Consider the following 20497-nt stretch of genomic DNA (forward strand, 5'->3'; position numbering starts at 1 on the left):
AGCCCACATTAAAGAGGTTAGGGTTTGTTCCACAGAAAAATAACTTGAGCAAGGGACAGAAGTGATCAGATTTGCATTTACCTGGTACCTCTCATGAAAGATCCACCAGAAGCTATCCAGCCATATGGCTCTTGGAGAAGGAGAAGAGAGAAACTTCTCTAATTCTCTATCTGAACAGAAAGACTTGAAGAAAAAAAAATTCACATTATTATTGCTGTTGTTTTTGAAAAAAAACAAAACAAAACATTTTTTCACCTGGAGCCACAGGCCGATTCATAATCCTCTCCGTCCAAGACCCTCCTTTCCTCCTATGTTCCACAGCTTGTTACTATTACTAATCACACCATCTTCCCGCCAGTCACCTTTGGAATTAACAGACTTTGGTGTCAACTTAAAAACAACACTTACCCTTTATTTTTTTATTTTTATTTTTTTTTAAGATTTTATTTATTTGCGGGCGCCTGGGTGGCTCAGATGGTTAAGCGTCTGCCTTCGGCTCAGGTCATGATCCCAGCGTCCTGGGATCGAGTCCCGCATCGGGCTCCCTGCTCCTTGGGAGCCTGCTTCTCCCTCTGCCTCTCTCTCTCTCTCTCTCTCTGTCTCTCATGAATAAATAAATAAAATCTTTAAAAAAAAAAAGATTTCATTTATTTGCGAGAGAGGGAATGAGAGACAGAGAGCATGAGAGGGAGGAGGGTCAGAGGGAGAAACAGACTCCCTGCTGAGCAGGGAGCCCGATGTGGGACTCAATCCCGGGACTCCAGGATCATGACCCGAGCCAAAGGCAGTCACTCAACCAACTGAGCCACCCAGGCGCCCCCAACACTTACCCTTTAAAGAGAGTGCAGGGGCACCTGGGTGGCTCAGTCGTTAAGCGTCTGCCTTTGGCTCAGGTCATGATCCCAGGGTCCTGGGATCAAGCCCCACATCAGGCTCCCTGCTCCGCGGGAGGCCTGCTTCTCCCTCTCCCACTCCCCCTGCTTGCGTTCCCTCTCTCACTGTGTCTCTCTCTGTCAAATAAATAAATAAAATCTTTAAAAAATAATAAAATAAAATAAAGAGAGTGCAGACTATTTGCCTTTCCAGCTGTTTTTACATGCTCTCATTTAACCACTATAATAATCTCCATTTTACAGATGAGGATACTGAGGGCAAAAGAGCTGAAGTCACTTGCCCAAAGTAATACAGCCAGGAAGTGGCAGAGCTAGGATTGAAACCTCTAACTCCAGGCCCCTGCCCCAAGCTCTCACCTACTTCAATCAGCAGCGATCAGCAAATACAGATACTATACAAATGCAAATCACTGCACCAAGAGATTCTGCTGGGTTCCTAGTAAGCCTAAAATTAGAATAGAATTATCAGTGAACTCAGAGGGGCAGAAAATTCAGACTTCGTTGTGATGCAACATGGTCTTGAACCTTACTCTGATTCCAAAGCTACTGTCTTAATAATATAATAATATGTTAAGCGGCTGCTTTCAGCTTAGGTATGATCCCAGGGTCCTGGGATGGAGCCCCACATCAGGCTCCCTGCTCAGCTGGGAGCCTGCTTCTCCCTCTCCTCCCTGCTTGTGCTCTCTGTCTCTGTCTCTCTCTCAAATAAGATCTTTAAAAAATATATATATGATGAGGGAACAGAAGGCAAGCTGAGGACAAAGCAGAAGCTGACACCTCACACCCCCCATGGGATATTTGTGACACTCCTCAGGCACTCCTGGCTGCCTTAAAGCTAAGGAGAGGAAAAACAATTTACAGAGATCACAATCCTGCAAGACTTGAGCCTCACTCAGTTTACAAATGGCTTAGCGATCTACAAGAACAAAGCATTTCTATCAATAACCTAGCTTCCAGAAGGAAATGTAGATACAATTAAATGCCCTTATAACCTGCAACCCACTGATGGCAAAATGCAATGTTCCTCCGGGAAGTTCCCAACTATCTTAATGTTAATGCCTTAACTTGACAATGGCAAGGCCTCCAGTATCTTGTAGGTCCTCTTTAACGTATGAAAATCCTTTTGAAAACCTCCCTTTTCCTTACCTCCCCCAACTCCTGAGTATATATAATCAGCTACCCCTCACAACCCTGTGCAGCAGCTCTTTCTGCCCACGGGTCCTGTCCCCGTGCTTTAATAAACCACCAAGGAACTGGTGAAGAAACCATCAAGAATTCCTTCTTGGTCTTCGGCTCCAGACCTTACCTCACTGATATCCCAAAACCACATCATTCATATATATATATATATGAATGAATATATATATATATTCATATATTTGTTGAATGCTTACCGTGTGTTGGGCATTGGGCTATGCACATTCCCTCCTTATCTCACTTCATTTTCCACAATCTATGTGGTAGATACCACAGGTATCCCCGGTTTATAGAAGAGGGATTTTGGATCGAAAGGTTAAGATTCTTGCCTAAGCTCACATGGCCCGGGAGGCTCTGAAGCAGGCAGCTTGACCCCAGAAACACCACACAGGCTGCCCCTTAGCATTATGAAGAGCAAAGAGATCCCACTCCTGCCCCCCTCCTGGATGCAAAGGGAGAGACCCCTGGTCTCCCCTTGGGCCCACGGAAACGGAGGGCATGGTGCATTGATAAGCAAGCCTCCCTCATTAGCAGGGAGCTCTCTGAGCCCTGCACTTTGCTTTGTCTTTTTCACCATTCCTCCCGTTTCCTTAGAGAAAAAGTAGAGTTGGAGCAGTTAAAGAGCACCGACTCATACCAGACTGCCTGGATTCAAATCCAGCTCTTACACTTAAAAGCTGTGTGACCTTGAGCAACGTTCTTGAACCTGTATACGCTCAGTTTCCCCATCCAGATGAGATAGGGAAACTGAAAGACTCCATAGAAAATCTGCTTTTTGCTCCTTTTCCTGCTTCTATTCTTGCTAGGACGTGCACTGCCCACTTTACACAAGCCTCATAACACAAACAGTGTCCTCCTTGCAAAGGACAAGGAGTTGATGATTTCTCTAGAACAGACGACATCTAAGGAAGGACCAGGTAAGAATGACTGGACATGCCATTATATGCGTGTTCCAGACCACTGGAATTCCCGGCTCCAAGGAATAACATCTGGGCCTTTGTCACTGTTCAAACCAGTTCCTGGCTGCCTGCAAGGACACATACACCAGACCGCCACCCTCAACAAAAACCCCAGACCCTGAACATAGACAAGACTCATACCCCCTTTCCTTTCTGAGTCTCCCAGGCATTCTGTCTCCACCTGCACTCTCTTAATACCTCCAACAAACTCTGCTTTCACTTCCTGCTGGCTTGGGTTTGATTTCTAGCCTGTGAGCAGCCAGGGCCCCTCTTGGCTGGACCCGTGGGACCCCCTCTGGGTCCTGGGAGGCAGCCTGCTGACATCACAGGGAATGGAGAGTGATAGTCCCCACCTCAAGGACTGATAAGATGATTCAATGAGCAAGTGACACATACAAAGTGCTTGGAACAGTGCCAGGCACGGAAACACTCGCTAAGGGTGTGCTAGTTCTTATTTACTCATACTCCTGTTTCCTTTCTTTTTTTTTTTTTTAAGATTTTATTTATTTATTTGACAGAGAGAGACACAGCGAGAGAGGGAACACAAGCCGGGGGAGTGGGAGAGGAAGAAGCAGGCTTCCCGCTGAGCAGGGAGCCCGATGTGGGGCTCGATCCCAGAACCCCGGGATCATGACCTGAGCCGAAGGCAGATGCTTAATGACTGAGCTACCCAGGTGCCCCTACTGTTTCCTTTCAAAAAGGATTTCATTTCAGCCCTTCAACAGTTATTTATTGAACACCTACTAGGTGCTTGGATGGTGATGGAGAGTCCCTGCCCTGGAGATGTTCCCAGCTGAGCAGACATTTATAATCTAGTGTGATGGGTGCCCTGAAAGAAGGAATCCAGGGGGATATGGAGCCCAGCGGGGCAGCTAACCTGTGCTTGGGGTACCGGGAGAGGTTCTGAGAGTAAAAACGACTGCTGAAGAAGGGAGAGCTGAGAGCTGCACAGACAGGAGAAAGCATGTGCTGAGTTGGGAAACAACAGGACACATTTGGGGAACTTCAAGGGGTTTCTGTGCCGTGGAAGGCACTGGGTGTGGGCGCTGGGAGGCCAGGCAGGAGTCAGGCTATGAGGCACCTGGGGGCTGGGACTAAGGGTTTGTTCTGCCACTGGACAGGGGGCAGGGGGACAGCCAGCACTGAAGAATTTTCAATAGGGCATGACCACCATGAAATTGTAGTTCTAGAAAGATCCCTGGAGGCAGCACAGAAGGTGCATCAGAAGGAATTGAGATGGTAAGGTCGATGGCATGCTGAGCAGCAGGTGCAGTGATCCCGACGGGAAAGTGTGGGGCCTGAACTTGGCAGTGGCAGTGGGAAGAGGAGGAGGTAGAGTAAAGGTAGTAGCTGAGTCTCAGTGATGGATCGGATGCAGGGGCGCGGGCCAGGGAGGAGACTGGCTGATGCTCCGGCGGAAGGCTGTGGTTTTCAAGACAGGAGGAGAAGCAGGTCTGATGAGTCTGAGAAGTCAGAGCCAGCAGGGCCGGTGGTGGAGGAATATGGGAGTCGGGAGCACAGCTCAGAATATGGGAGTTGGGAGCACGGTGGGGAGCCTTGTGTGGGGAGAAGATGACTCCTGTCCACCCTCCACTGTCCCCATGAGTCTGTGCAGAGGGAGAAGACAGAGCAGAGGCAGGGGTCCTAAAGAACGTGGGCTTGGAAGACCCAAGTGTGCTGCTTGAGTAGATGGAGGAGCTACCACAGAAACCAAGGAAGGACAGAACTTCTGAGTGCAGGGAGTCGTCCTCTGGGTCAGTTCCACAGAGAGGTCGTCTAAAGTAACGACAGAACACACCCTTTGGATTTGGCCCTGTGAGAGCGAAGGGTGGATGGACTCGGGCCACGTCCAGGGACAGGAACGGGGCAGGCTGCAGCAGCACTGAAAGAGGGCGGCAGTGAGAAGTGAGGGCAGCAAGCGTGGGCAGCTCTTCACGTCCCAGGTGAGGCTCAGTGCCAGGCTGGCGCCCACCACTGAACAAGGGAGACAGGCCTTTGATCCTCGTGGAGCTCATGGTCTAGCGATGGCCTCCAGATTCTCTGAAGCAGAGGCAATTGGGCTGCCAAGAGAGGGGGAGAAGGTGACAGAGGAGAGGGTGTGAGGAGGCAGGGAAGGGCTTGTGATGGCCCTGAGCAGGATGGAAGAGGGTCCTTTTAAAGGTACGACACAGGGGCACCCGGCTGGCTCAGTCAGTGGAGCGTGAGACTCTTGGTCTCGGGGTTGTGAGTTGGAGCCCCCATGTTGGGTGTAGAGATTCCTTCAATAAATAAAACTTTAAAGAAACAATAAAATAAAATCTTTAAAAAATAAAAATAAAAATAACTGTAAGACACAAATTGCCTTGAGTTTCCTGGGAGCTGAAGAAAAGCATTAGTTAGAAGCATTAGTTATAAGACGAAAAGCATGCCAGGAGATGCACAGGTTTTCTGGGGGATTAAGGTCTAAGGAGAACATTCCTCATGGGCCCTCCAAAATGGGACATTAAATAACAGTGGTCACTGTCCTTGGGGCTAGCCACCTTGCAGATGGAACATGAGTGCGTGTGGTTGTGCCAGGGGGCAGGACGGTCATGCAGGGACAGCAGATCCATGAAACATACAATCTATTTGTTCTCAAGTCTTTCTTCTATTTATTTCTTTATTTTAAAAGTTTGTTATTTATTTAAGTAATCTCTACGCCCCTTGTGGGATTTGAACTCACGACCCCAAGATCAAGACTCGCATGCTCTTCTGACTGAGCCAGCCGGGCGCCCCTTTCTTCTTTTTAAAGTACAGAAAAAGGAGGAAGAAAAAGCTATAGCCTTATCACTCAGCGAACATTGGTAATATCTATGTATGGTTTCATCCCCAGATTTTCCCGTGTGTGTACTTATGGAATATCATATTGTAGAGTTTTATATACTGATATTTTTCATTTAACATCACAGCATAGCAAAATGCACTTTTTATAAACACTCGTTTCAATGGCTAAGTAGTCCACGATATATGTACCCAAAATGACTGAGCTGGCCTTCTATTAATCATCCTTAAACTATTTCTAAAAATGCTGATAATAGGGCGCCTGGGTGGCTCAGTTGGTTAAGCAACTGCCTTCAGCTCAGGTCATGATCCTGGAGTCCCTGGATCGAGTCCTGCATCGGGCTCCCTGCTCGGCAGGGAGTCTGCTTCTCCCTCTGACCCTCCCCCCTCTCATGTGCTCTCTCTCATTCTCTCTCTCAAATAAATAAATAAAATCTTTAAAAAAATAAAATAAAATAAAATAAAATAAAATAAAAATGCTGATAATAGACACTACCATTTTTTGAGAACTCATGACTTACTAAGCACTGTGCCAAGTGCTTTTCATTTTTTAAAAAGATTTATTTATTTATTTTAGAGAGAGTGTGTGTGTGCGCGCTTGTGAGCGGGGCGGGGGGTGAGGCACGCAGAGGGACAAGCAGACTCCAGCTGAGCGTGGAGCCCGACAAGGGGCTCCATCCCGGGACCCAGAGATCAAGACCTGAGCCGAAACCAAGAGTTGGACGATTAATCGACAGAGCCACCCTGGTGCCCACTAAGTGCTTTTTATACACTTAAATAAGATCCTTATGGTATTTAATTTTACAATAACACCTCTAGGTAGAGACTACTCGAATCCGTATTTTATAGAAGAAACTAGAGCCCAGAGAGCTACTTTCCAGGTCCTTGCTATCATACATGACCATGCAAGGAACATCTTTTTACATTGTCTGGGGCAAATGTGATGCTCTGAGTGCCGGCCACTCCTCCACCTCCACGCTGGCTGAGGACAGCAGGGGATCAGGTACCCGACCCCAGAGCCACCACTGCCTGGTCAAAGGCAGCTGTCCACTTGCTGACTGCAGCCCACGCTGGACCCAGGCACTGGAACTCCAGCAAACACCATCACCATGCTGGGCAGTGACTGGCCTGAACAGATCATCACTCTTAGGAAGTCTGAATGCCAGACACCGAGGAAAGAGACAGATGGGACTGACTTAGAGGCAGCGCTGGAGAGAAGGCAGCAGGGAGAACAGGTGAAGAAGAGAGGAGGGGGTGAAGGAAGGGGCGGGGAGAGAAAAGGAGGGAGGGAAAGGGACAGAGGGACAGAGGGAGGGAGAGGAGGAGAGAGAGAGAGATGGGGGAGTGAGGGGTTTGAAGCAGCAGTGGGAAGCGCAGGTAGTTAAGACTAAGAAGCTGGGGCCCGGGAACAGTGGGGTGACTAGTTAGGAGCCAAGGGGACACACCAGTTAGTGAACAATCGTGAAGGGCACTGAGGCACAGCTGTAGGGTTACAGATCCCATTTCCCGGGCTTCCTCCCCTCCCCACACCTCCTTACACTCGTCCCCACCCCCAGTGGCCAGTGCTGTCTCACACCTGTTCTGGGCCTCCGAATGCCCCCACCCTGCTTCCTAAGGAACCCAGTGCACTGCGCTCCAAGTGGTAATTCACCCCAAGGGGTACCAAGGGGTGTGGGAGGAAAATTCTAATTAATGTCTAATTTATTTACTTTCTTTTTTTTATAAAGATTTTATTTATTTATTTGACACACAGAGAGATAGAGAACACAAGCACGGGGGAGCGGCAGGCAGAGGGAGAGGGAGAAGTAGGCTCCCCGCTGAGCAGGGAGCCCGATGCGGGGCTCGATCCCAGGACCCTGGAATCATGACCTGAGCCGATGGCAGATGCTTAACCGACTGAGCCACCCAGGTGCCCCTAATTAATGTCTAATTTAAAAAAACCAAGAAATTAAGATTATTAACATACGACGTAGCTATTGACGACAGAGCATGTATATCATATATAAAGAAACATACATCCTCAGGGCGCATGCTCAAAATTTCTTGCTGCTAGGATACCTGATCAAGACAGTCTGGAAACCAGGGGCGCCTGGCTGGCTCAGTCGTTAAACGTCTGCCTTCAGCTCAGGTCATGATCCCGGGGTCCTGGGATCGAGCCCCGCATCGGGCTCCCTGCTCCGCGGGAGGCCTGCTTCTCCCTCTCCCACTCCCCCTGCTTGTGTTCCTGCTCTCACTGTGTCTCTCTCTGTCAAATAAATAAACAAAATCTTTAAAAAAAAAAAAAAAAAAAAAAGACAGTCTGGAAACCAGTCCTCTGTGAGGAAGAATCTAGGTTTCGGAGGTAACGTGTGGGCTTGGGTTCTAATCTTGGTTCAGTCACTTGCAAACTGTGTGGCCTTGGGTGACGTACGTAGTGACGCTGGCTCCGTTTCTTGGGGTATAAAACAGGGACGGGGCGCCTGGGTGGCTCAGTCGTTAAGCGTCTGCCTTCGGCTCAGGTCATGGTCCCAGGGTCCTGGGATCGAGCCCCGCATCGGGCTCCCTGCTCAGCGGGAAGCCTGCTTCTCCCTCTCGCTCTGCCCCTGCTTGTGTTCCCTCTCTCACGTTCTCTCTCTGTGTCAAATAAATAAAATAAAATCTTTAAAAAAAACCAAAAAAAACAGGGACAGTGCGTGTGCCTGCCACACGGGTTGCTACAAAGCCGGGCCCACGGCGGGCCTCACGGAGCTGGGCGTACCAGTGAACTGCCCACTGTCTTTCCTCACCTTGCCACTAAGGGGGTTTCTCTCAGCCCGGACCACGTTGCCCACCATGTCACAGAAGTTCACCCCGTTTGGAAGCCTGTTTGGTGCAGGGCTGTTAGACGGCGTGTACTGGTATAGCTCCGCCAGCAGATCTTTATGGGCTATTTTCTGAAACAAAAAGCAGAGTATGGAAACGAGGTCCGTCATTTGACAGTTTAAAACTAATACTAGGATATCTTCCCTTTTCCATCACGAAGACGATATAAACATCTTCGAAAACACCGAAGAAAAAAAATGGGGGTGCATTCATGACCCCAGCACCTCTTCCCAAATTCCTGTTTGTGTTATTTCTATCTTCCATTTTAGGCTTTGAGCACCTGTATATAAATAGGTATGTGCAACTTCACTCACTTTACAAAACATAAACACACACACACACACTCTTTAGGCCCTGCTTTCTCCACTTTAGATTTTCCACATTGCTACACTGTCTTCAAATTTATCGCTTCGGATAATAGAGCCTGTTAAGGAGATGTGCTATCATTTAATTAACTACTCACTGATGACCTCCAAATAATATTACCATTATTAATGATTTGGAGCATATAGTTTCTTCCCTTTTAGGCTTATTTATTTAGAAATAATTTCAGAAAGAGGCAATATAATAACTATCAAAAATGTGAAAATACAGAAAATTGGAAAGAGGAAACCGATCACCATCACCCAAGGCACCTACTGGAAAGGTTCTGAGGGACTGAGCGACTTTCTAACAGGGCTATGGCCTTGGCATCGGCAGAACTCCCTGATGAACTGCTCTGACCCTGACTCAGACAACCTGGGCCCGAGGTCAGCGCCACCACTGACTAGCTGGGCCACCTTGGGCAGGGCATTCACATCTGCTCGGCCCCCAACAGAGGTAGTCTGGCACTTCTGACCCACTCTCGAGCATCGGGCTTTGTGCTGCGTGGAAATTTCCTAGGCTGAGAAGTGAAAACGTAACAATAACAGATGGTTTTGTGTGCTCTGGCATTTAAAGGTTTGAATATATATGACCTGGGTAGTTGAAAGAGCCAGCTTGGGAGAATCTTCACTGGGTGGCTTCGAGGTGGGGCCAGATTGCTGCTGCAGAGGCAGAAGCCAGCCTGGCCATGGGCGGCTGGCGGGGGCTCTGCCCATCAGCCAGGTGCACGATGCTGGACAGGCCATTGACCTACTCCTGACTGTCAGCTTCCTGCGGCATCCAAGTGACGGACATACGTGCACCACGGTGTGAACGGGTCTCTTGGAGCGGGGCAGCACCAGGGCTCACATGAGCCCACTCTGAACTTACTGTTTCTAAGAGGAACCACCTTTGAACGCTCTACAAATAAACAGACAAATGGCCTCTGGAACACCCCTCATTCTACCCCTTTGAGGGTGGTATGAGAAATTCCTGCATTATTAAGATACCTTAAGATCCTCTAAAAAGGGGCACCCTGAGGTTTTCCTGCACCATCACCAGGCAGGTGCCAAGCGTGCCCCCCCAGGACTAAAATATAATTTCGTGCCCAGCAGAAACCAGTCAGAAAGAGACCCTGCAATAGATCCCTTACCCTTTTAAAAATGAAAGATCTGACATTCCTGGATTCTGAGCCTCTGCAAGTATACTCTGATTTGCTTTGACTCTTGTCTGCAGAAGAATGGAAGAGAAACAGGATGTGAGTAACTGTGGGGTCTGTCCCCTGCTGTGCGGTAATTATAGCTGTGGTTTTTCACTGGGCCTGAGCTGCCAGATGCCGGCCACACTGGTAGGCTCACCGGACCCCACCTGCTGCTGACTCACTAAGATTCCCCTCCTGATGGGTTAGACTCCTTGCCCCAGCAGGAGCAGACAGAGCCTGGGCTGTGAAGGCAGGCTGGGACCCGAATCCAGGACCCACTGCAGACAAGCTGTTCCTTCATCTGTAAACTGGATTCAGTGGCACATAGCCCACAGGTGGGGACATTAGGAAGATCTAACAAGGGAGTCCGAGTTAAGAGCTGTGGAGCAGTGCGCCACATAGCAGGCCGTCTCTAAGTGTGCTGTCCTCTCCTCCTAACTTGCCCAATGCTAGCAACTCAGACATGAGGCTCCTTCAGAGGAGGACAAAAACATCCCCAGCTGAAACGCTGGATTCCTGCTTAACTGCATTTGAGAAACTAACGAAAGCCGAACCCCGCAAAAACACCAGCAAGGCTATGAGAAAGGATTTTTGCCTCTGTCTCCTGGGCCGTCGTGACTTTTCTCTCTCAAAGCCTTCTTCTCCAACTCGAATCTCTCAATTGCCTTCAAAAACCAAAAAGAAAAGGGGCATTAAGGATTCATTAGATCTTGGAGGGGAATGGGGGGTCAGAGACCAGGCCACTTCTCCTGTTGGTGTGCAAAAGGCCTGGAGAAAAGTCGGTGGCACATCTTGCTGTCTTCCCCGTAGGTGCTAGGGCCTCAGTGATCGTTGGTGTCACTGACCTCACCCCCCCACCCCCCAGTGTCACCACCAATACACTCCCCCACCCCTGCCCTCTCTCACGCTGCCCCTCTTCCTGGCTATGCCCCCTCTTATCTACACCTCTGAGGGGTACAGGATTTGGAATGGGGTTCCAATCAAGCTCCGCAGGTTAAAAGCTATTGTTCAGACTCTCTGTAGGGGGGCAATGATACCTACCTTCTCGGGTCCTTGTAAGGATCAGATATAAAGTGTTGAATGCATCTTAAAACTCTAGCACAGAGGCTGCTATCAGATAGGAGCTGCTCAATAAAGGGTAATTATTATTATTATTAATCACCATACCCTTGACTTCTCAAGAGATTTCTCTTGATCTCTGACTCCCCCCACCCCTAATCCCTTCTTGAGGAAAGACAAGGAAAGAAAAAATGAATGTCAGTGACCCAACAAGTTATACTGATTATCAACCATGAGCCCAGCACTGTTCTTGGATAATAAAGTTAAGGAAGAATTAGGACTCTGCGCTCTTGCCCTTAGGAATTTACAATCTATTTGGACAGTCACATCAGCATACATGGGCCAATTAAGTCCTAAACTGCTGCGTTTGGGATTCGAACAAATGAGAGTAGTGTAAGTTGGAGCAGTCTCAGAGGACTGCCCAGAAGAGGTGGGACATGAGTGTTGGGGGACATGATGAGGCATCTGTCTGTTGCACTTGATACACTGTGAAATGCCCCTCCAGCTTCCCATCACCGTATCTGAAATCGGCATGTGTGCGGGTGTATGTAGATGGGGAAAGGGGTCACATTGGTAAGGCTGTCAACGCTGTTACTCCAAAAAAAGTAGTCCAAGAGAAAGCATGATGAATGAATTGGATGGATATACACCAATGTAGCAAACAGCAATGTCTCTGAGCCTTATCAGGATGCCACCGTGGCCAATATTGTGTGGGCCTTGGAAGGATGGACAAGATTTGCACACAGAGCAGGCAGGATAGATGAACACCGGAAGAAAAGCAAGTTTTAGGGGGAAATGAGGAGACCAGCACGGGGCTGTTTGCATTTGCGATGACAGCAGTACCTACAAGTGGGAAGTCAACTCCCAAACCTGGCTGATGACCAGCATGGCTGGGGAATTATTCAGATAGACCAGTTCATTAGAGAAGCTCATTCCTGACATCTGCCTTGGGTCATGAACTGTTTATTTACCAAGGCTCCTGAATAGTTCTCTATTTAAATTTTAAAAACAAGTAAATATTTTACAAGGTACAAAATCAAATAGTAGAGTCAAAAGTCTCCCGCCTAACCCCCCTGGCCCCCCAACACCCTTAGTTCTTGCATAGCCTTCCAGAGAAATCCTGTTCAAATGAGAGCGCACAAAACACATAGTCCTGTGTGATGCTCTTTTCACTTTTAGTTTTTTGTTTGTTTGTTTTTTTAAAGATTTTATTTATTCATTTGAGACACAGAGATACAGAGACAGAGAGAGAGAATGAGTAGGGAGAGAGGCAGAGGGAGAGGGAGAAGCAGGCTCCTTGCTGAGCCAGGAGCCCGATGTGGGGCTCGATCCCAGGACCCTGGGATTATGACCTGAGCCGAAGGCAGACGCTTAACCAACTGAACCACCCAGGCGCCCCACTTTTAGTTTTTTTTTTTAATTTTATTTGAGAGAATGAGAGAGAGAGAGGGAGCATGAGTAGGGCGGAGGGCAGAGGAAGAGGGAGAAGCAGACTCCCCGCTGAGCAGGGAGCCCAACGCAGGACTTGATCCCAGGACCCCAAGATCATGACCCGAGCTAAAGGCAGATGCTTAACCGACTGAGCCACCAAGGCACCCGTCACTTTTAGTTTTTAAAAACCTCCCAGGGGAGTCTGATGATCAGTTAGGTCTCAGTGTCATTGCTCCAGGTAGCTGGGACTATGAGGCTGAAGTACAGGAGAGAAGCTAGAATTTGCAACCATTATCATTCATTCCACAAGTATTTCCTGAGCACCTGCTAAAGGCCAACGCCACGCCCATGTCAAGGATGCAGCGGTGAGCAGTGAATGCCATCCCTGCCTTCCAAGGGCTCGAGGATTAGTGGGGAGAAGCCAGTGATTATGAGGTGATGGGTGCTGCCGTGGGGAGGGACAGGATGCCAGACGTGTGCCCAGGAGAAGCACCTACGCTAGTCCTGGGGTGGAGGATGCGGGGAAGGCCTTTCCACAGTAATGAGCTACAGGCAGAGAGCAGAAGGGAGGAAGGCTGGAAAGGAGAGCTAAGCAAGGTTCATGGCCAGAGATGAGGGAAACCCACACTTAGGGCATGGAAGAGGGAACAGAAATAGGACATGGTCATGTGGGATGCGGGGAGGAGGATTTGGGGCTTACTCATTTATTAGTATGCATTATAAAGTACTTCTTAAGCACCAGGCTCCGTGCTAGATGCCAGCCGGCAGGGCAGCATGGAGGCTGGAGAAACCAGTCTGGCCAAGGTGCTGACTCAGGAGAAGTGGTCACGCCTGGTGAATAGAGGGCAGGGTGAACTGTAGCCAACAGAGATTGGGCAGGGTAGCCTGGGATGGGCTCCAGGGGCAGAAGGCAGACCCGACAGAGCTGACCAGCTGCTTGGGCAGAGAACAGGAAGGACAGGCAAGGGGTCCCTTCCTCCAGGTCATAGGAGGACCCGAGGTTGCTCGGGCCAGTCCCTTCCTGGTTCTGACTAGCAATGGAGAGCACCTGAGGAGATATGCCAAGGCTGGGCAATCTTGAAAAGCCACCGGATCCTGCTTCTGGGAGCAAAACATTCTCTTTCCTGCTTTTTAAAATTATTAAAAAAAACAAAAAACACAGAATTGACATACAAATACATTTCTGTTGTAAAATACCCAAACACTACAGAAGTATTTAGAGTAAAAAACGGTTTTACTCGTCCATCCCACCCCCCTTTCCAGACCTGACCCCATTGACTGTGTGTATCCTTCCAGACTTTTCTCCTACACGTTTGTACATATAGAATGTCCCTCCTGTGAGCCAGGCACTCTTCTCTGCCCTGATTTAAGGGTCTTTGTGAGTTTTAACTCCTCTAATTCTTCCAACAGCCCCGTGAGGGAGATACTTTATGACTCTTATCCTCATTTTCTAGAAAACAGAGATTCACAAAGGTTAAATAATTTGCCTAATGTCACAAGGCGAGAAAACAACAGAGCAGGAATTTAAAGTTGGACAATCTCACTCTGGAGCCTATGCCTCTAGGGCTCTGCCCTCTCCCACAGATACGCGCACATGCACACACAAGGTTGCTTAATGTCCACGCAATCACTCCAAATAGCGGGTGTGTGTGTGTTTTTTGCCTTTACTCACAATTCAATTGCTGGGGGAGGGCGACTGAAACTAGTGGTCTCATTGCTGCAGGAGTAAACAACAGCTTAACCTCTGGGAAAGACAATTTGACTATTTACCAAAATCTGAAATTTCAATTCTAGGACTCTACCTGCAGAAATACTTGCAAATGAACCCCAAGATACATATACAGAAATATTCACATGTTCACTCTGATGAAAATACCACTCAAATATTTATCAAAATGGAATAGTTGAATTAATTATGCCACATCCAACGTATAGAATATTATGCAGCCACAAAAAGAATGGGGCAGGTCAACAGTACTGACTTTGAAGAATCTCCAAGAGATATTTATGCTAAAAGTAAATGAATAAGAAAAAAAAACCAAAGCAGGTTAAAAAACAGTATTTATGGTATGACCCTACTCACATTAAAAAAAGAAAACAATAACCCTAAATATATGTGTTCTACATTTTTAAATGTATAAAAAAACTTCTGGAAGGATACACACCAAGCAATTAATTATGGTCACCTCTAAGGAGGAAAATAGGGCTAGGAGTGAAATGACTTGCACAGTTTACTTATATACTCGTAGATGGTTTGAGTTATTTATTTATCTATTTATTTATTTAAAAAGTATTTATTTTTTGGGGGGTGCCTGGGTGGCTCAGTCGTTAAGCGTCTGCCTTCGGCTCGGGTCATGATCCCAGGGTCCTGGGATCGAGCCCCGCATCGGGCTCCCTGCTCAGCGGGAAGCCTGCTTCTCCCTCTCCCACTCCCCCTGCTTGTGTTCCCTCTCTCGCGGTATCTCTCTCTCTGTCAAATAAATAAATAAAAATCTTTAAAAATAAATAAATAAACAAAAATTATTTTTTATTTTTTAGAGAAAGAGAGCGCGTGAGCAGGGGGTAGGGGTGCAGGAAGAGGGAGAGAGAGAGAGAGAGAGAATCCCAAACAGACTCCACGCTGAGCGCCAAGCTCAATGTGGGGCTCAATCACACGACCCTGAGATCATGACCTGGACCTTGGACATTCAACCAACTGAGCCATCCAGGCGCCCCAGTTTGAGTATTTTAGAATAAACATGCATCCCTTGCCATTTAAATTAAAACAAAACAAAACAAAACAAAACAAAACAAAAAGATGGACTCAAGAGATGAACTGACCCCTAAAGTCAGCGCTAGAAAAGTTGGGGGAGAGGGTGAAGCTGAAACCTGTGGAGACAATCACCAGCTCAGGGCCCCGGGGACAGAGGAACTTGGTGGAAAGCAAGCTGCCGAGGGGGGTGGGGTTAGGAGATTTAATCGGAGTGAACTGGCAGAAAATATTTGCAAAAGACACATCTGGTAAAGGGCTGTTCCCCCAAATATGCAAAGAATTCTTAAAACCCAACCATAAGAAAACAAACAACTCAATCAAAAAATGGGGCAAAGACTTGCACCCCTCCTAAGAAGATTGACAGATGGTAAGCAGGCATATGAAAAGATGTTCAATAGCACATGTCATTAGAGAATTGCAAATTCAAACGACAAGGAGATATCGCTATATACTGATTAGAATGGCCAAGATCCAGCATGCTGACAACACCAAATGCTGGTGAGGATGGGGAGCAACAGGAGCTCTTATTCGTGGCTGCTGGGAATGCAAAGTGGTGCAGCCACTTTGGGAGACAGTTTGGTGGTTTCTTACAAAACTCAACATACTCTTACCAGATGGTCCGGGAATCGCGCTCCTCATTATTTACCCAAATGAACTGAAAATATATGTCCACACAAAACCCTGCACATAGATGTTCACAGCAGCCTTGTGTATAATTGCCAAAACTTGGAAGCAAACAAGAGGTGAACAGGTAAATAAACTGTGGTGCATCCAGAGAAAGGAATATTATTCAGTGCCAAAAAGAAATGAGCTATCAAGCCATGAAAAGACATGGCGGAACCTTAAATGCCTATTACTAAGTGAAAGAAGCCAGCGTACTGTAGGGTTCTAACTCTAGGTCATTCTGAAAAGGTAAAACTATGGAGACAGCAGAAAGTTCAGGTGTGGTGAGGAGTCGGCGGGGGTGAAGAGGAGGAGCACAGAGGATTTTTAGGGCAGTGAGACTCTTCTGTACGATACTACAAAGGTGAATATATGTCATTACACATTTCTCCACACAGAATGTACAGCACCAAGAGAGAACCCTAATGTAAATGACGACTTTCGGGTGATAATGATGTGTCCATGCAGGTTCATCAATTGTAACAAATGTACCACTGTGGTGATGGGGATCTTGCCCATGCGTTGGGACAGGGGTATGTGGGAACTCTGTACTTTCAGCTCAATTTTGCTGTGGACCTAAAACTGCTCCAAAAAAATTAAGTTGGCTAAGTAATAAAATATCTTTGAGATCTCTATTGTGCAAATGTGCTTTCAAATAAATGGGGGAGCCCCCAGAGCCCTTCCTGCCGGGAAGCCTCGTCTCAGCACCCATAACTCACCAGGCTGTTGGCCAACAGGCTGGGACTCAGATCGAGCTCAGCAATCCTTTGGTTCACCCGGTGTATGGAGCCAATAAGGCAGCCTGGGAGGGGGGTCTGCTAAGGAAACACTCTGGGTACTGATCACATAGGCATGGGGCAGGCTAGCCTAGCTCACTCTCTTTCTGAGCTGTCTCTCTACTTAACTATTTTCTTTACAAACATTCACACTTCTTTTATCGTTTTAAATGAGTTGCTTTATGAATTCTAAATGAAAATTAACCATATCCTAGACACCTTAGAAAATATAAAAGGAATCATCCATTATGCTACCACACTAACAACTTCTGTTAGGATTTGGGGAGATTTCCTTCCAGTATTTTTTATATACATACCTTTTTACATAATTATCGTCTCAGTGAATGTCTACTTTAGGACTCTGACTTCTCTTCCACTCGTTATTATGATCATTTTCCATAAAGCTAAATAATCCTAATAATATTTTATATATTTATTTTTTTTTAAAGATTGTATTTATTTATTTGACAGAGAGACACACGAGAGAGGGAACACAAGCAGGGGGAGTAGGAGAGGGAGAAGCAGGCCTCCCGCCCAGCAGGGAGCCCAATGCGGGGCTTGATCCCAGGACCCTGGGATCATGACCTGAGCCAAAGGCAGACGCTTAACTACTGAGCCACCCAGGCGCCCCAATCCTCGTAATATTTTAAATGGCATTATGAATGCATTTAGAGAATGCACCTTAACGCACTTAACTGCTCATGGCTATTGAATATTTCAGTTGTTCATAATTTCTTACAATTAAAAATAATGCCGTGATGCACATAGTCAGAGAGCTGTTTCCGTATTTTGGATAATTCCTTCAAGGGAGATTTTCAGGTGAGGGATGACTGGGTCAGAGGGTATCTCGACCTTGTTTATCACTGTTGAAGTCTCTGCTCAGCTCAAGGGCCCCTCTTGTTACCCTCTCTGTGCTTGCGTTTCTTTCTGTCTTGGCCTCAATTAGTCTAGGATATATCTTTTGTAGAAGCCCCATAATCCTATCACTCCTCACTGCCTCCACATAAAGCAGGGTTCACTCTTATTTCCATTACCCTCAAGAGTTCTTACAGATGGAGGATACTTGACAAATGAAGATGCCAAGGAGGGACATGACAAATCACAGGAAGTGAAATGGGTTAGTTAGGTTGAGATGAGTGAGGGATTAAGAAGAAAGAGGGGACATTAGAAAAAGGCCTGGGAAAGTGAGTCCCTGAAGCAGATCCTGATGGGATCGCTTGTGCTCATCTCGAGAAGGGTCCCTGAGAGGTGCAGAAGAGGAGGCGATGTAGAGGGACACATGCAGCAGCAGGACTCGAAGGTCAATGAGCTCTTGATGAGACGAGACGACCTGGGGTTATTTATAACCCGAGAGGGTTATTTGCCGGATGAGCTCTAAGGTCCTCCAGAGATGGGCTTCTGAGGGTCCCTGGCAGAGAGTTCAGAGTCAGAAGTGAGATGTGGATCAATGAAGGCAGGGCTAGAGAAGTCAGATGCTGGAAGAGCCCGGGGCGGGGGCGGGGGGGCAGATGCCAGAAAGGGCAAACTCTGAGCCCAAGCAGAAGGTGGGGCAGGTGATGAGAAGAGGCGAGGTCAGCTGGAGTGAGAACACCAACAACTAAGTTGGGTCTTCAGCTCACTTACCTGGGGGCAGAGCGCTACACCGGGACTTCTTAGTTGCTATCTATAATTCTTTGGAAGACAGAAGAGAAAGAATGAGACAATGGAAAAAAAAATGAGCTTTTTTTTTTCATCTTCTTCCCCATTCTTTCAACAAATGTTTCCCGTACTTCTTCCTCTGGGGCCCTGATTATCCTAGAAAAATAAACTCAAATCAAACAATCTGTCACAGTCTCACAGGTTCTTTTAGAGGATAGGTAGGGCTCAACTAACTGAAAAAACTTAACGAGCACAGAAGGAAAGGAGCTGATCGTGCGAGTCACAGACGCAGGCGCTGGTTACCCCTCTGTGGCAGGTGCACTTGGCCTGGATTGTAGACGGCACCAAAGAAGGATACAGGGTGGGTTGTCCTCCAGACTCTTCCTCAGGGCATTTTTCACCGCATCCCGTGTCCCAAGGGAGACAGTCAGGTGCTCATCCACGGGCACCACTGGCAAGGCAGTGACATTGATGACATCCATGTTCCTGAAATAAGCCATTGTCCAGTTTCTTGTAAAAGGACAAAACAGTAAGTTTCCACTTAAGAGCCTCCCATTTCCTACTCCAATCTTGTTCTCTGTTCCACCAGCCTCCTGGAAATCACAGATAACATAGAACGTCTTAGAAAACACAACCACGGGGCGCCTGGGTGGCTCAGTCGTTAAGCGTCTGCCTTCGGCTCAGGTCCTGATCCCAGGGTTCTGGGGTCGAGCCCTGCATCGGGCTCCCTGCTCCGCGGGAAGCCTGTTCTCCCTCTCCCACTCCCCCTGCTTGTGTTCCTTCTCTCGCTGTGTCTCTCTCTGTCAAATAAATAAATAAAATCTTTAAAAAAAAAAAAAGAAAACACAACCACGTTCACCTGGTAAAGCGGGGCTGATGGCAAGGCACATGCTGCGTGCCCCGTGGGGAACGGAGGCCATCGTCTGACAAGCCCTTCTGAGGAATTTCAGACATATACACTTTTCCTTTCCTGTTGATGCTCCCCCTGCCCCGCCCTGTTTCCCATGAAAATTGTTCTAGTTTTTAAAATAAGGAGACGAGAGTGATGAAAAGGCCAGGGCTCCAGGCCGCCCAGCAAACCAGTTTCCAAGTTAGAAAGGAAACCAAATCCCCATCTCTCTGAGACTCATCTGCCAAGTCAGAGATCTGGATTAGATTCCTAACACCCTTTTCAGCTCTCAGATGCTAGGACTCTGCGACTCTGGGTCTATCTCCTCAGCATGAGGCTCCTGATCTACCTGAGGCTTCCTACTCCATCCCAGAAAACTGGCCTCCTCACTCCTCTTCCTCCTGGCTTTGGAACACTCTGGCTGGACTGCTCTCCTGGGTCCTTGCTTATTGGCAAGGAGTTCATACTACCATCTGTGGCTCTTCCATGGATGGAGCCCGGGGGCACAGGCCTGGTTCTAATGAAGTAAGACTCAGATCGGCCCTCAATAAGCTCATATGTAATGGAAGGAGAGGGAAAAGGTAGTTTAGTGGGAAAATTACCCCAGGGGCTCACCACATTGTCTTTTCCTCTTCTTGTGCTCGTGCCTTCTGCTCTGGCTCTTCTCCCCGGCCATACATCCTGTAGGCCTGCCTGCCTGAACTTCCTCCTGGTCCTTGCTCTGCTATGCTCCGTGCCTCTATGCCTTTTCACATGCTGTTCCCTCTATTCCACGCTCATCCCACGTGATATATCTTTTGGGGAAAACCTTCTTTTATAAACAGTTTTTTTGTTTTTAAGTAGGTACCACGTCTAGCATGGAACCCAACCCAGGGCTTGAACTTGGGCCCCCGAGATCAAGACCTGAGCTGGATCAAGAGTCAGACGCTTAACCAACTGAGCCACCCGGACACCCCTCTTTTGGAAAACCTTTTTTTTTTTTAATATTTTATTTATTTATTTGACAGAGAAGAGACAGAGAGAGAGGGAACACAAGCAGAGGGAGTGGGAGAGGGAG

The 20497-nt window shown here is 47.6% G+C and overlaps 1 protein-coding gene across 1 annotated transcript in view; it reads right to left on the reverse strand.

Moving 5' to 3' along the window:
- FAM227A (family with sequence similarity 227 member A) overlaps positions 1-20497 on the reverse strand; it is a 73145-nt gene that overhangs the window by 49961 nt on the left and 2687 nt on the right. Inside the window, exons 2-7 of the mRNA XM_078076635.1 lie at positions 18910-19144; positions 16857-16939; positions 10828-10897; positions 10185-10261; positions 8614-8760; positions 82-183 (exon numbers count right to left, since the gene is read on the reverse strand). Of these exons, the coding sequence (XP_077932761.1) occupies positions 82-183; positions 8614-8760; positions 10185-10261; positions 10828-10897; positions 16857-16939; positions 18910-19051 (621 nt within the window). The 5' untranslated portion in view covers positions 19052-19144. The remainder of the gene's footprint in view (positions 1-81; positions 184-8613; positions 8761-10184; positions 10262-10827; positions 10898-16856; positions 16940-18909; positions 19145-20497) is intronic.

The sequence above is a fragment of the Halichoerus grypus genome, chromosome 6, assembly GCF_964656455.1.
Source record: "Halichoerus grypus chromosome 6, mHalGry1.hap1.1, whole genome shotgun sequence".
In the NCBI taxonomy this organism is placed as follows: domain Eukaryota; kingdom Metazoa; phylum Chordata; class Mammalia; order Carnivora; family Phocidae; genus Halichoerus; species Halichoerus grypus.